The sequence below is a fragment of the Pelophylax lessonae genome (genome assembly GCF_965119305.1).
Source record: "Pelophylax lessonae genome assembly, chromosome: 13".
Lineage (NCBI taxonomy): Eukaryota > Metazoa > Chordata > Amphibia > Anura > Ranidae > Pelophylax > Pelophylax lessonae.
In genome coordinates, this window is record NC_138780.1 from 66,030,531 (window position 1) to 66,044,263 (window position 13,733).

Consider the following 13,733-nt stretch of genomic DNA (forward strand, 5'->3'; position numbering starts at 1 on the left):
AACTGTCCCTTTAAAAAGCGCGGCGAGCGCAGCCCACCACACACACACACACCAGCACAAGCCGACCCCCACAGGGAAAAAGTACAACTCAGGCAGGGATACAGGGATAGAGAGGTAAAAACCTGGAGAGACCGCTGCTGCTGCTGCTGCCTCGATCGGTGTGCCCAGGGAAGAGGAAGTGATGTCACGCAGGGCGCTCTATTAAAGCCTATGGAAGGCTACAAAAAAATGGCCGCCCGCAGTGCTAACATGCGGCCGGAGCGAGCGTCGCCAAAATGGCGGCGTTTGGCGCCGAAACGCCGCTCCTCCACACACAGTGAAACCGCCAAAAACACATGCAGTAAAGTAAAATAATGGCGGACCGCCACAGCGGTCGCTGCAAATGTGCATAACACGATACAATCATGCCCCGCAGCACACAGCCTGTCACATAGTAAAACACAGCACATAATCTGACACAGAACAGTGCAGCATAGCCCCCCTCCTTGCAGCCCACAGAATGCAGCCAAGCAGACAGGGAGACCAAATAGTGTGAACAGAGGCAGGGTTTCACAGTCCCAGACTGACACCCCCCAAACAGACAGGTCCCCACACAGATACACTTACCTTCTAAATGGTGTGGGGAACCCGCACAAGCGAACAAGCCACTGCACATGGGACAGGGAGAGTCGCAGTCAGGACGCAGGAGAATTGCGGTGCGAAACCGCATGGCGTCCAGTGAGGTAGCCACCTCACCATAGCATCCCTGCATCGAACAGGGATGGGTCGTTCAGAGTGCCAGGAAAAGTACCTGACTGAACGCTCGATGGCAGGCTGGGAAGCCACTGACCCACAACCTGCGAGCAGGGGAATCAGCCCGAGACCCAGCCCGCACGATCCTCTTCATCAGAAGAACTAACTAATGCTGACAAAAGTAACAGCTAAGCAAAGAGAGAGAAAAAAACTCAAATATAATCAAAAAAGAAGAGAAAGGCTGAGACAAAATGCCCCAGCATAGAGACATCCAGCTACTCCTGACAAGCTAGACATTGAAACTGAGGTATGGATACAGGAAGTAGGAGGGTATTGACTGAGGGGACCACCACCTGGGGGTGGGATATGTTAAAAGCTTTAATATTGACATATTCTGTTGCCTAGCTACTCCTACGGAGCAAAGGTCATTAACCCCATAGTGACGAATATGAAGTGGCGGCGACTGTCGGAGGACGTAAGAGGAAGTGGTAATTTGGGGGGGGGGGGGGGGGGTTGTACTGCCCTGCCATTTTAGCACTTCATGAAATGAGACATGCAGTCAGAAATTAAAGCTGTGTAAGTTCCAGTATTTACACCATAGTTTGTAGATGCTATAACTTTTGCGCAAACCAATAAAAATACGCTCACTGAGATTTTTTTTGTCAAAAACATGTAGCTAAATACATTTTGGCCAAAATATATGACATAAATTGAGTATATTGGTTATTTTTTAAAAGACAAAGTTTAAAATGTAATTTTTCTCAAAATTTCCGCTCTTTTTTTTTTAATATCGCAAAAAATAAAAAGCGCAGAGGTGATCAAATACCACCAAAAGAAAGCTCTGTTTGTGGAAAAAAAAAAGAACGTAAATTTTGTTTGTGTACCACATTGCATGACCGCACAATTGTTAGTTAAAGTCACGCAGTGCCGAGTTACATAAAGTGGTCTGGACGTAAAGCAGGAAAATCCTCCTGTCCTAAAGTGGTTAACTGCATAAAAAATGATAGGAAAACTTCAATAGCAGGGACATTTGCTTTGCATTTCACATGATATGATTGTGCATTAATGCACAATAAAGTGCTGCAGTAGTGGACTCACTCACTGCAATAGGTTACTGCAGTGCAGTCAGTGCAAAACTGCTAGAAAAAAAGCTAGGCAACAACAGCTACACAATAAATACACATACAGTGGATTGTACTGTTGTCAGCGGAGGACTACCTCTGCAGTAAGGCACTGTCTGCAACTACTGCAGTCAGTGCAAAACTGCTAGAAAAAGAGCAAGGCAATCGCTACAGGTTACAGTGATTTGGACTGGAGTCAGTGGAGGACTACCTCTGTCTGCAGTATGGCACTTACTGCAAATACTGAAGTCAGTGCCATACTGCTAGAAAAAAAATCAAGGCAACAGCTAGACAGTGGATTGGATTGGAGTCAGTGGACTACCTCTGCAGTAGGGCACTCACTGCAACTACTACAGTCAGTGCAAAACTGCTAGGAAAAAAACTAGGCAACAGCTAGACAGTGGATTGGATTGGAGTCACTCAGCGGACTACCTCTGCAGTAGGGCACTCACTGCAACTACAGCAGTCAGTGCAAAACTGCTAGAAAAAAAAGCTGGACAGTGGATTGGAGTGGAGTTGACACTACTCTTTTCAATACTTCCAGTTAAGTAGAACAATATTATAATGCAGAAAGCAGAACATTTCAGCATGTTCATGGTCACCTGTTAACCACTTAAGCCCCGGAGGGGCCAGGGCTTATTTTGCGATTCGCGCACTGGGTGGATTTAACGGACAATTGCGCAGTCGTACGACACTGTACACAAATGAAATTGACGTCCTTTTTTCCCCACAAACAGAGATTTCTTTTGGTGGTATTTGATCACCTGTGCGATTTTTACTTTTTGCGCTATTAACAAAAAAAGAGCGACAATTTTGAAAAAAATAACAGAATTTTTCAATTTTTTTTTTATATGAAATCCCCCCCCCCCCCCCAAAAAAATATAAAAATCAAAATTTTTTAACATTTTAGGCCAATTTGTTTTATGCTACATATTTTTGGTGAAAAAAAAAATCGCAATAAGTGTATTTTGATTGGTTTGCGCAAAAGTTATTGCGTTTACTAACTACGGGAAAGGTTTATGTCATTTTTATTGTTTTTTTTTTTAACTAGTAATGGCGGCGATCTGCAATTTTTTTGCGGGACTGCGACTTTGCGGCGGACAGATCAGACCCTTGACTGACATTTTTGACACTTTTGGGGGTACCAGTGACATTACTACAGTAATCAGTGCTATACATATGCACTGTTACTGTAAAAATGACACTGGCAGGGAAGGGGTTTTACTTTATTATTGATCAAGGGGTTAAGTGTGTCCCTAGGGGCGTGCTTCTGTCAAGGGGAGTGGCTTTTGATGTAACCACAGAGACATACGATCCTACATAGCAGGATCGTATGATCTCTGCAGTTACACCAGGGAGAATGACAGGTGACTGTGTTTACATCAGCTGCCTGCCTTTCTCCCTCTCCAGAGCCGCCGGTCACTCGCGCGTGATGGCAGTGAACGAGCAGGGGGTGGGAGTGCGCCTCTGGAGGCGTGCGTTTGCCCCCTATTGGCTCGCAGGCGAGTGACATACTGATACGTCACTTTGCCCAGGAGGGGCTGACCGCCGCAGTATATGTACTTGCGGCGGTCGGCAAGTAGTTAAAGGTCTTCTGTTTTGTTCATACAATGCTGCCACTTCATAAACATGCTCAGGAGGAGTGGAGGACAGAGGAGCAGAGAGAGAGAGGTATCTTCTAGCATGGGAAGCAAGTCTTTTGTAGCGTGCCTCATTTTCTCTCCACCACTGAAGAGGATGACTTCTTCTGTCAATTACGGCTTCTTTCAAATACTGATTAAGTTCATCATCCAGGCTCATAGTTGCAGATTCAGAAGAAATTGAATCCTCCGCATGAGGCTCGAATAAAACACTTAAAATGTCCTGATAAATTCGACCACGATGAAGAAGATTCACTTCTGTTCGTTGATGTATTTTTGGACATTTGTCTGTTTTTGCAGCATGCTGCTCTTCATAAAAATAGTGTTCTGGACTTGGCTTTTTGCCAGGAACCTCCTTCACCTCCTGTTGAATATCTTCTGTCAGCCATTGTTTCGCCTTAGCCAATACATCATCAGAAGAGAAAGCATGGTTCTTGTATCGAGGATTCAAAAGACTTGCAAGCACATTTTTAATCTCTTCATGCTTCTCAAAACATATATCTATCAAAGCTCTTTGGCTTTATAGACCATCATTTGAAAGTTGGAGGGTGTTGTGTGCCATGACACAGAGGTCTGACATATCAGCAAGCCTCATTCATTTACGCATGTTTGCTCCAATGTCTCAAAGTTGCGCAAGCATCACTCGGTCTTTGTTGATTCCCATTCTTCAAGCATGCCTAGAAACATTTCTTTACTGTTCTCAGTGTGGGATCCTTGCATCACTTTTGTATTCAACACCAATTGCCTTTTCGTCCATCCGCTGTCAATGAAGTGGCATGTAAGAATGATTAGTGACTCGGACTCTGTTTGTGACCGGCAGTCTGTCGTGAATGAGAGTGAGTTGCCAGCATTCTCTGGTTGCAGCATAGCTTTTACTTTGTCAACGACCTTTTGGTATAGCTTTGACAGCATTTCGGTTCGATAATACTTCTCACTTTTCAGTGTGTAGCTTGGCTCAAGTATGGACATCAACCGCTGAAATCCTGAGTCAGACACCATTGTAAATGGCTGGTTATCAGTGACAATCATCTCTGTGATTACTCTGTCCAGCAGTTGGGATCTTCCATCTGAATCTAGACAGTGACATCTGTTTTTTTTTTTCACAAAACATATCTGTTATTGTTGCCTGGGATAGTGGAGGAGGTATTGAATCAAAATCACATTGATATTCATTATGTTTTTTCTCTGCTAAATGATACAATTCAATATGATGAACTCTTAGATGGGCCCAAAAGATTTGACATATTTTTGTTTTTTTGCAGTTACTGATCCCATGCTTATGTTGTTTGTACATGTGTTGGACACTACTGCTTTTCTTGTAGAAGGTTAAGAGGAGAAATAGTCCCAGACCACACTTTTACTCTTTCTCTCCTCATCCATCTCAATTTCAACTTGAAAGACAGAAAAGATTAAAGAAATGGCTTGCTGAAGTTGGTGGCTGACGCCTGGCAGTGTGGGTTGGTGGCTGACGCCTGGCAGTGTGGGTTGGTGGCTGACGCCTGGCAGTGTGGGTTGGTGGCTGACACCTAGCAGTGTGGTTTGCTTGCTGGCACCCTGTTGTGGGTTGGTGGCTGACGCCTGGCAGTGTGGGTTGGTGGCTGACGCCTGGCAGTGTGGCTGGCTTGGTGTCACCCTGTTGTGGGTGGCTTGCTTGTCGGAACACTGTGGTGGCCGGCTGGCGTCACCCTGTTCTGGGTGGCTGCCTTGCAGGAACACTGTGGTGGCTGGCTTGGTGTCACCCTGTTATGGGTGGCTGGCTGGCTTGGTGACTGGTGTCACCCTGTTATTGGTGGCTGGCATTCAGGAACAGTCTGTGATTACTGGCTTGGTGTCACCCTGTTATGGGTGGCTGGCTGGCTTGGTGACTGGTGTCACTTTGTTATTGGTGGCTGGCTTTCAGGAACAGTCTGTGGTGGCTGGTTGGCTGGCTTGGTATCACCCTGTTATGGGTGGCTGGCTTGCAGGAACGCTGTGGTGGCTGGCTTGCTTGGTGTCACCCTGTTATGGGTGGCTGGCTTTCAGGAACAGTCTGTGGTGGCTGGTTGGCTGGCTTGGTGTCACCCTGTTATGGGTGGCTGGCTTGCAGGAACACTGTGGTGGGTGGCTGGCTCGGTGTCACTCTGTTATGGGTGGCTGGCTTGCAGGAACACGGTGGTGGCTGGCTTAGTGTCACCCTGTTATGAGTGGCTGGCTTGCAGGAACACCGTGGTGGCTGGCTGGCTGGCTTGGTGTCACCCTGTTATGGGTGTCTGGCTTTCAGGAACAGTCTGTGGTGTCTGGGTGGCTGGCTTGGTGTAACCCCGTTATGGGTGGCTGGCTTGCAGGAACACTGTGATGGCTGGCTTGGTGTCACCCTGTTATGGGTGGCTGGCTTGCAGGAACACTGTGGTGGCTGTCTGGCTTGGTGTCACCCTGTTATGTGTGGCTGGCTGTCTGGCTTGGTGTCATCCTGTTATGGGTGGCTGGCTTGCAGGAACACTGTGGTGGCTGGCTTGGTGTCACCCTGTTATGGGTGGCTGGCTTGCAGGAACACTGTGGTGGCAGGCTGGCTTGGTGTCAACCCTGTTATGGGTGGCTGGCTTGCAGGAACACTGTGATGGATGGCTGGCTGCCTTGCAGGAACACTGTGGTGGCTGGCTGGATTGGTGTCACCCTGTTGTGGGTAGCTGGCTTGCTGTAACACTGTGGTGGGTGGCGTGCTTGCTGGAACACTGTGGTGGGTGGCTGGCTTGCTGGAACATTGTGGTGGGTGGCTGTCTGGCTTGGTGTCACCCTGTTATGTGTGGCTGGCTTGCAGGAACACTGTGGTGGCTGGCTGGCTTGGTGTCACCCTGTTATGGGTGGCTGGCTTGCAGGAACACTGTGGTGGCTGGCTTGGTATCACCCTGTTATGGGTGGCTGGCTTGCAGGAACACTGTGGTGGCTGGCTGGATTGGTGTCACCCTGTTGTGGGTAGCTGGCTTGCTGGAACACCGTGTTGGGTGGCTGGATTGCTGGAACACTGTGGTGGGGGGCTGACTTGCTGGAACACTGTGGTGGGGGGCTGGCTTGGGGTCACCCTGTTGTGTGGGTGGCTGGCTTGGTGTCACACACTCACCCTGGCCTGATTTGGGTAGCTGGCTTGCTGGAACACTGTGTGGTCACTGGTCACGGTGGCGGGTGGCTGGCTTGGTGTCATCTGCGTGGCTGGTTGCTTGCTCACTGGAACCCTGTTGTGGGCTGTGTGGCTGGATGCTGGCCATCCAGTTCTGTTGCTGTAGGTCAGATGGCTGGCGGCTGGCACCCTGTGGCTGAGGCCAGGGCCTGTGGGTGGAAGGATGGCTGGCACCATGACCCGACTGGAAGGTAGAAAATGTGTGCAGCACGCTGTGAAATGGTGTCACGTATGGGCATGGGAGGTTGTGTAAGAAGGCAGAACGTGTGCGTGCAACATACGCAATGACGTCACGAAAATATCGGCAATATCGGTAAATCCAAAGGCCGATACAGATATATCGGGGAAAGTGCATATCAGCCCCCGATATATCGGTGTTGCCAATAATGGGTCTATCTCTACTCCCAGTTGTTATGCACTTTTGTTTATAGTTGCACTATTATATTCCTAGGTGCTCTACACAGGGCACTGTTGCTATTCTTACTGAGTATTTTTGCTCCTTTGTTTTTACACCTTCAAGTTTGAATGTATACATGCTTTATAATTTTCTATGTCTTCAAAATTCAATAAAAAAACGATTTGAAATAAATATAAAGAAAATATATAAATAAACTAGGCTAAAAATAGTTTTACTTACCTCAACCCTCTCTAAGACATCTGTTCTTCTTGGGCAAGGAGCACCGAGATAGCTGTTAACTAGCAGTGTAAAGTCAGCAAACATGTTATCCAGCATAGCTTGGCGCAAATTTAGGAGGTGCAATACTTCCAGAGCCAATATTTTCAGCAAGCTAGCAGACATTGGACGGCCAGACCAGATATTGGGGATTTCCTACATAGAAATAAGAAACCCTAGTTAGGACATTGTAAACAATTAATATGTTCCCCAATCTCTCCCTAGGTATTCTGAGTTATACAGACCGTGATAAGTCTGGTAACAGCAGAGGAAGTTGGTATTATCACAGTATCAGCAGTGGTGGTGACTGGCGAGAAGCCCTGGTTTTACATTGTGGAAGTGATCATGCAGCTTTATGGGCACCCTTACTGTTTAAAGACACTGCAAGGCTGGCAGAATGATTTAAAGTTCCAGATGCGTTTTGAAGACTAGAGCAGGTTTTAAACCACCTCAATACAGGGCACATTTACCCCCTTCCTGCCCCTTTCTCAGCTTCCAATGCTCTCACACTTTGAATGACATTACTCAGTCAGGCTACATTGAATCCAAACAAAATTTGTATAATTTTTTTCACACAAATATAACTTTCTTTTGGTGGTATTTAATCAGAACTGGGTTTTTTATTTTTTGCAGTAGAAGCAAAACAAATAGTGAAAATTTTGAAAAAAAAAACAAAACCTTTTTTTATAGTTTCTATTGAATTTCTTTTTGCAAATAACTAATCTTTCTTCATAAATGTGGGCCAAAATTTATACTTCTATATATTCTTGGTATAAATAATGCAAACTAGTGGACATTTTTAAGTCTGTGTGAAAGTTATAGAGTCTACAAGCTAGGCTATGTATCATTGAAAATTGACCAATCCTGATGTACTGTCTATTTCATTTCTTGAGAACCTAAAATGTCAGGGCAGTACAAATACCCCCCAAAGGCCCCCTTTTTGGAAAGTAGACAGCCCAAGGTATTTATTAAGAGACATTGTGAGGTTTTTGAAGTTGTCATTTTTTTCCCGCAATTCTTAGAAAAAATAGAATTTTTGTAAGAACTTACCGTAAAATTATTTTCTGAGTCCTCTGACAGTTGCCGCCCACTCATACAGTCTTCACTACTGGGTATTGGTCTTATCCACAGGAGTAAGCTAGGCAGAAGATCTTCTTAGAAAACATTCACAAAACCTTGTATAGACACACCTACACCTGTCCCTCTGGTCCAATACCCCCCCTGCTAGCAGCATTCCCAACTCAGTTTGGTAGCAAGAAGTATATAGGTCCATGAACCCCAAAAGAGGGGTGGGGGGCGGCGACTGTCAAGAGGACTCAGAGAAAATAATTTTACGGTAAGTTCTTACAAAAATTCTATTTTCTCTTATGTCCTCTGACAGTCGCCGCCCACTCATACAGTCTTCACTACTGGGATGTCCCAAAGCAGTGTAGATGTGAGGGGTGGGAAACGTAACCTTCTAAAAGGCAACGCAGCACCCAGTTCAGAGAAAAGAACCTTATCTGAACCAGAAATGTAACACTGGGTAACAGGAAAGCTCAACAGGAGCGAACAAACCCAGGAAAGCAAAATAACCAAGGGGGAAAAAATCCTAACAAGAGGGGACAGGCTAAAAAAAACGCCATGTCTCCCCTAAGGCACTGCCGCACTCAGAACTTTGCGGCCAAAGGAGGCATCTGCCAATGCCAAAACATCAAGTTTGTAAAATTTTGTAAAGGTGTGCACGGACGACCAGGTTGCCGCTTTGCACACCTGGGACACCGACGCCTGATGGCGGAAGGCTCAAGACGCACTCACCGTTCTGGTAGAGTGCGCCGTGACAGGGAAGAGTGGAACCCGTTCCCTAAGTGAATAAGCCTGTATAATCGTCTGTTTGATACATTTAGAAATGGTTGCCGCAGACGCAGCCATACCCTTCCGAGGACCTTGTGGAAGGACAAAAAGAGAATCCCGACAGGTAAACCCTGATCGCCCGGACTACATCCAAGGAATGCAAGGCAAACTCCTTATGATGCTTAGGTTTCGCACACAGCGAAGGCAAGACAATGTCCTTGTTGAGATGAAAATCGAACACCACCTTTGGAAGGAAAGATTGATGAGGTCGCAATACCACCTTATCCCTATGAACAACCCGGTAGGGGGAGCGGCAAGACAGGGCCGCCAACTTCGACACTCTGCGAGCAGATGTGATCGCCACCAGAAAGGCGACTTTTCGTGACAGCGCAGGCAGAGGAATCTCCCGGATGTTCTCAAAGGGAGGACGTTGCAAAACAAACAGAACCAAATTCAAGTCCCAAGGAGGCAAGGGTGCCCTCCTAGGGGGAGCCAGATGACGTACCCCTTGAATAAAGGTGCGGATCAAGGAATGTGGCGCCAAGGGGCGCTGGAAGAGAATGGCCAGCGCAGATAACTGACCCTTAATATTGGTCAGCGCCAGATTGCAGGAAGGCTAACACCCTCGCCACCGATAATAAATCTTACCGGACGAGGCCTTCCTAGCCATGAGTAAGGTAGGAATGACCGCCGACGAGAGACCCCGATCTCTCAAGACCTGGTTTTCCACAGCTACGCCGTTAAAGCCAGCGACTGTAAAGCAGGATGGAAGATCGGCCCCTGAGACAGCAGATCGTCCTGTAATGGGAGCCGCCAAGGAGGCTCGACGACCAGTTGTACGATGTCCACGTACCAAGACCGGCGCGGCCAGTCTGGGGGCCACTAGAATCACCAACCTCGGTTCTGAGGCCAACCTGCGAAGGAACCTGGACAGCAATTGAATCGGAGGGGGGGCATAAATCAGGCAATACCTATTCCAAGGCACTACCAACGCGTTTGAGGTGCGTGCCAGAGGGTCGCGCGTTCTTTCCACGAACCTTCCCACCTTGTAGTTTAGCCGTGACGCGAACAGATCAACATCCGGGGATCCCCACCGCGCACACAGCATGTGAAAGGTTATTCCATGCATCCACTACTCTCTCAGTAAAGTAATACTTCCTCATATTACTTTTAAACCTTTGCCCCTCTAATTTAAAACTGTGTCCTCTTGTGGTAGTTTTTCTTCTTTTAAATATGCTCTCCTCCTTTACCGAGTTGATTCCCTTTATGTATTTAAAAGTTTCTATCATATCCCCTCTGTCTCTTCTTTCTTCCAAGCTATACATGTTAAGGTCCTTTAACCTTTCCTGGTAAGTTTTTTCCTGCAATCCATGTACTAGTTTAGTAGCTCTTCTCTGAACTCTCTCTAGAGTATCTATATCCTTCTGGAGATATGGCCTCCTGTACTGCGCACAATACTCCAAGTGAGGTCTCTCACCAGTGTTCTGTACAGCGGCATAAGCACTTCTCTCTTTCTACTGCTTATACCTCTCCCTATGCATCCAAGCATTCTGCTGGCATTTCATGCTGCTCTATTACATTGTCTTCCCACCTTTAAGTCTTCTGAAATAACCTCGTTCTGCCGGAGTTTGTCCTCCGGCAGGAAGACTTTTGCCTGGGCGGAGTCCAGAACCATCCCCAGGTAAGGGAGGCGAACAGAAGGAGACCAAGTCGACTTCTGAAAATTGATGGTCCACCCGAACTCCTGAAGCATCTGAACCGTAGTTGACAGATCGCGCAACAGAGTGGCACTGGAACTGGACCTTAATAGGAGATTGTCCAGATACCCAAGGATTGCAATCCCCTGCGCCCGCACAGGGCCAGGACCGGAGCCAACACTTTGGTAAACACCCTTGGAGCCGAAGCAAGAGGCAACGCCACTAACTGATAGTGCTCCTCCGCGATTGCGAATCAGAGGTACCTCTGATGACCTTCGTAAATGGGGATGTGTAAATACGCATCCTTGAGGTCGATGGAAGCCAGGAAATCTCCCGGACTCAGGGAGGCCACCACCGATCGGAGGGACTCCATACGAAATTTTTGAACCCACACGAAGCGGTTCAGAAACTTTAAGTCCAGAATTGGGTGGGGTGTGGTCAGGCAATGGAGCCGTATAATCTCATTTCCACATGGTTCCGTGATCTGAGAGGTGCTACCGCCCTGTGCAGCTAGTGATTTCCCTCCCTCCTCTATGCCTGGTGCTGCGAGAGTACAGGGGACTCAGGCAGACAGCAGCAGAGCCGATATTTCAGCATATTTTTTGACATACCCCTCTGACTGGTCAGTCAGTAAAGGACCGCTCCAAGATGGCGCCGACCCGCAGCAGGACATGCAGCGGGTAAACGGATTGAGAAGGGAAGCGCCCCTCTGATGGAGACACAGGACGCCCGTGCAAAGAGTCCACACCATTCAGCCTCCCCAATGGCACCCCATCTGGAAGGTGCGGCAGTGTCTCCAATTCAGTCAGCCCTGACATGACGGTCTCAGACTATGGAATGGCAGGAAATCCTCGCTACCATACCCACTAAACAAGACATCACAGAGATGACGGCATCCATTGTAAGTACTCTTACTCAAGAGATTAACTCACTTAAACAACAAAGAGATTACGCAGAAAACAGAGTGGAAGTGGTAGAATCAGGACACACCATATCTTCCAAAGTAACTGCTCTAGAAACTTCAAATACAGTCATACAAAGGCAGATACAAATCCTGCAATTGCAACAAGATGATGCAGAAAATAGCAGCAGACAAAATAATGTTCGGCTACCTGGAATGGAATCCCAGAGCTAATCCAGGGCCCAGAATTGAGGTCTAAAATAACCACAATTTTTAATGAGCTCTTGGAGCGACCCCCCACAGAGGCAATAGAACTTGACCGTGTCCACAGAGCACGTGCTCCCCGAAGTCTAGGCAAAGACCACCCACGGGATGTGCTAGTAAGAGTAAATTTTTTCTCTATTAAGGAAGAGATCATGAGGAAAGCCTGGGCAAAGGGTCCTATGGAAAATGGGGGGTTTACCATACGCTTACTCCCAGATCTTTCCCGGCGCACATTAAAGATGAGGGCCCTCCTGAAGCCTCTATTGGAGGTAATACCCTCAGTGGGAGCTACTTATCATTGGGGGCACCCCTTCCACCTGGTTGTTCAGAAGGGGGGGTCCTCTTATGTCTTACGTTGGTTGGACCAAGCACCGGGACTCTTCACCTTTTTGGACACCCCACCAATCCTTATCCCTGACTGGCTAGAGGAACCCCGTAACCAACCTTCTTTAACCCCCCTTTTCAATAGATCTCAATATTTAAGGGACCAGCAACAACATGGAACTGATATCTCTAGAAACATACAAGAAGATCCCAGGCCTACTGTGTGAAGAGATTAAATCAATAATATTATGTGTATAATACTCTTAGAAGCCATTTGATATCTTTGGGCCCCTTAGGGGCCAGGGGAACATGGTAATAGAGGGAGGGAGGGATATGTGATATATAATATGCGGGGGGGGGTGGTATACAGCAGGGGAGTAATGGACCCATAAGATGAAGCCACAGGAAGGGAGTAAATAATGTGATATATTATTGTGCTGTGATCAAGACCACAATATCCCTCCATATTGCTTTAATTTGCTCTCCCCTGTTTCTATCTCCCCATATGTTTCAATAAGATATAGGGCGGTCGCCTACGGGCTGGGGCTATGTGCACTCATATTTTGTATTTTTTCTTTCTTTCTTTGGTTTTTTTGTACACTCTACGGAGCTATTAGACCTTCTGCCTCCCCCATATTAGGCCGCGCTAAATTGCGCAAGGTTAAATATTAACCCTTATTTAGATTTATTATGTGCGGACCGATAGGAAGGGGGAAGAAGAATAAAAGTATAAATAAAAAGCTGTTTTTCCTTTTTCTTCCCTTTTTTTTTTTTTTACCGCCCCCCCTTTTTTTTTACCCCCCCCCCTTTTTTCCCACCCTTTTTTTCTCTCTCAACCTCTCTTTCTTTCCTCCTTTTTCCCCCACCCATCCGGCAGAGACATGGACACAGAGGTGAGATATGGCGGCTTCAGCAGGCGAGACGATATCAAATCTTAAATTGACCACTTTAAAAGTCCGAGGGCTGTCCACCCCGGAAAAACGCTCACGACTTGTTATCTGATATTCGACGAAGCCACACTCATATAGCATTTTTCCAGGAAACCTACTTTAAGAAAGATCTGATCCCCAGACTGTATAATAGGGATTTTCCTTGGGCATACCACGCCCCCTCGCCAATCCCTAAAGCGAAAGGCGCGAGTATAGTCATATCAAAAAATATCCCATGGGCATTTAGGGCCCTACAGGCCGACCCCCAGGGCAGGTATTTGATGATTAAAGGGATGCTGGGACAAAGAGTAATTACTTTTGGGATTGTATATTTCCCCAATGCCAATCAAATACCCTTCATGCAGTCTTTAACATCAACTATATTGGATTTCCCTGAGGGGCATCTGATAATGGGGGGAGAATTCAATTTTTCACCAGAGCCCCTCATAGACACTTCACGAGGAA

The 13,733-nt window shown here is 47.0% G+C and overlaps 1 protein-coding gene across 1 annotated transcript in view; it reads right to left on the reverse strand.

The window, feature by feature from the left end:
- The window catches only part of EXD1 (exonuclease 3'-5' domain containing 1), a gene marked incomplete at its 5' end in the record, with an annotated part of 442,032 nt that overhangs the window by 46,976 nt on the left and 381,323 nt on the right, over nt 1-13,733 (reverse strand). Inside the window, one exon of the mRNA XM_082242816.1 lies at nt 7,285-7,476. Coding sequence (XP_082098942.1) covers nt 7,285-7,476 — 192 coding nt within the window. The remainder of the gene's footprint in view (nt 1-7,284; nt 7,477-13,733) is intronic.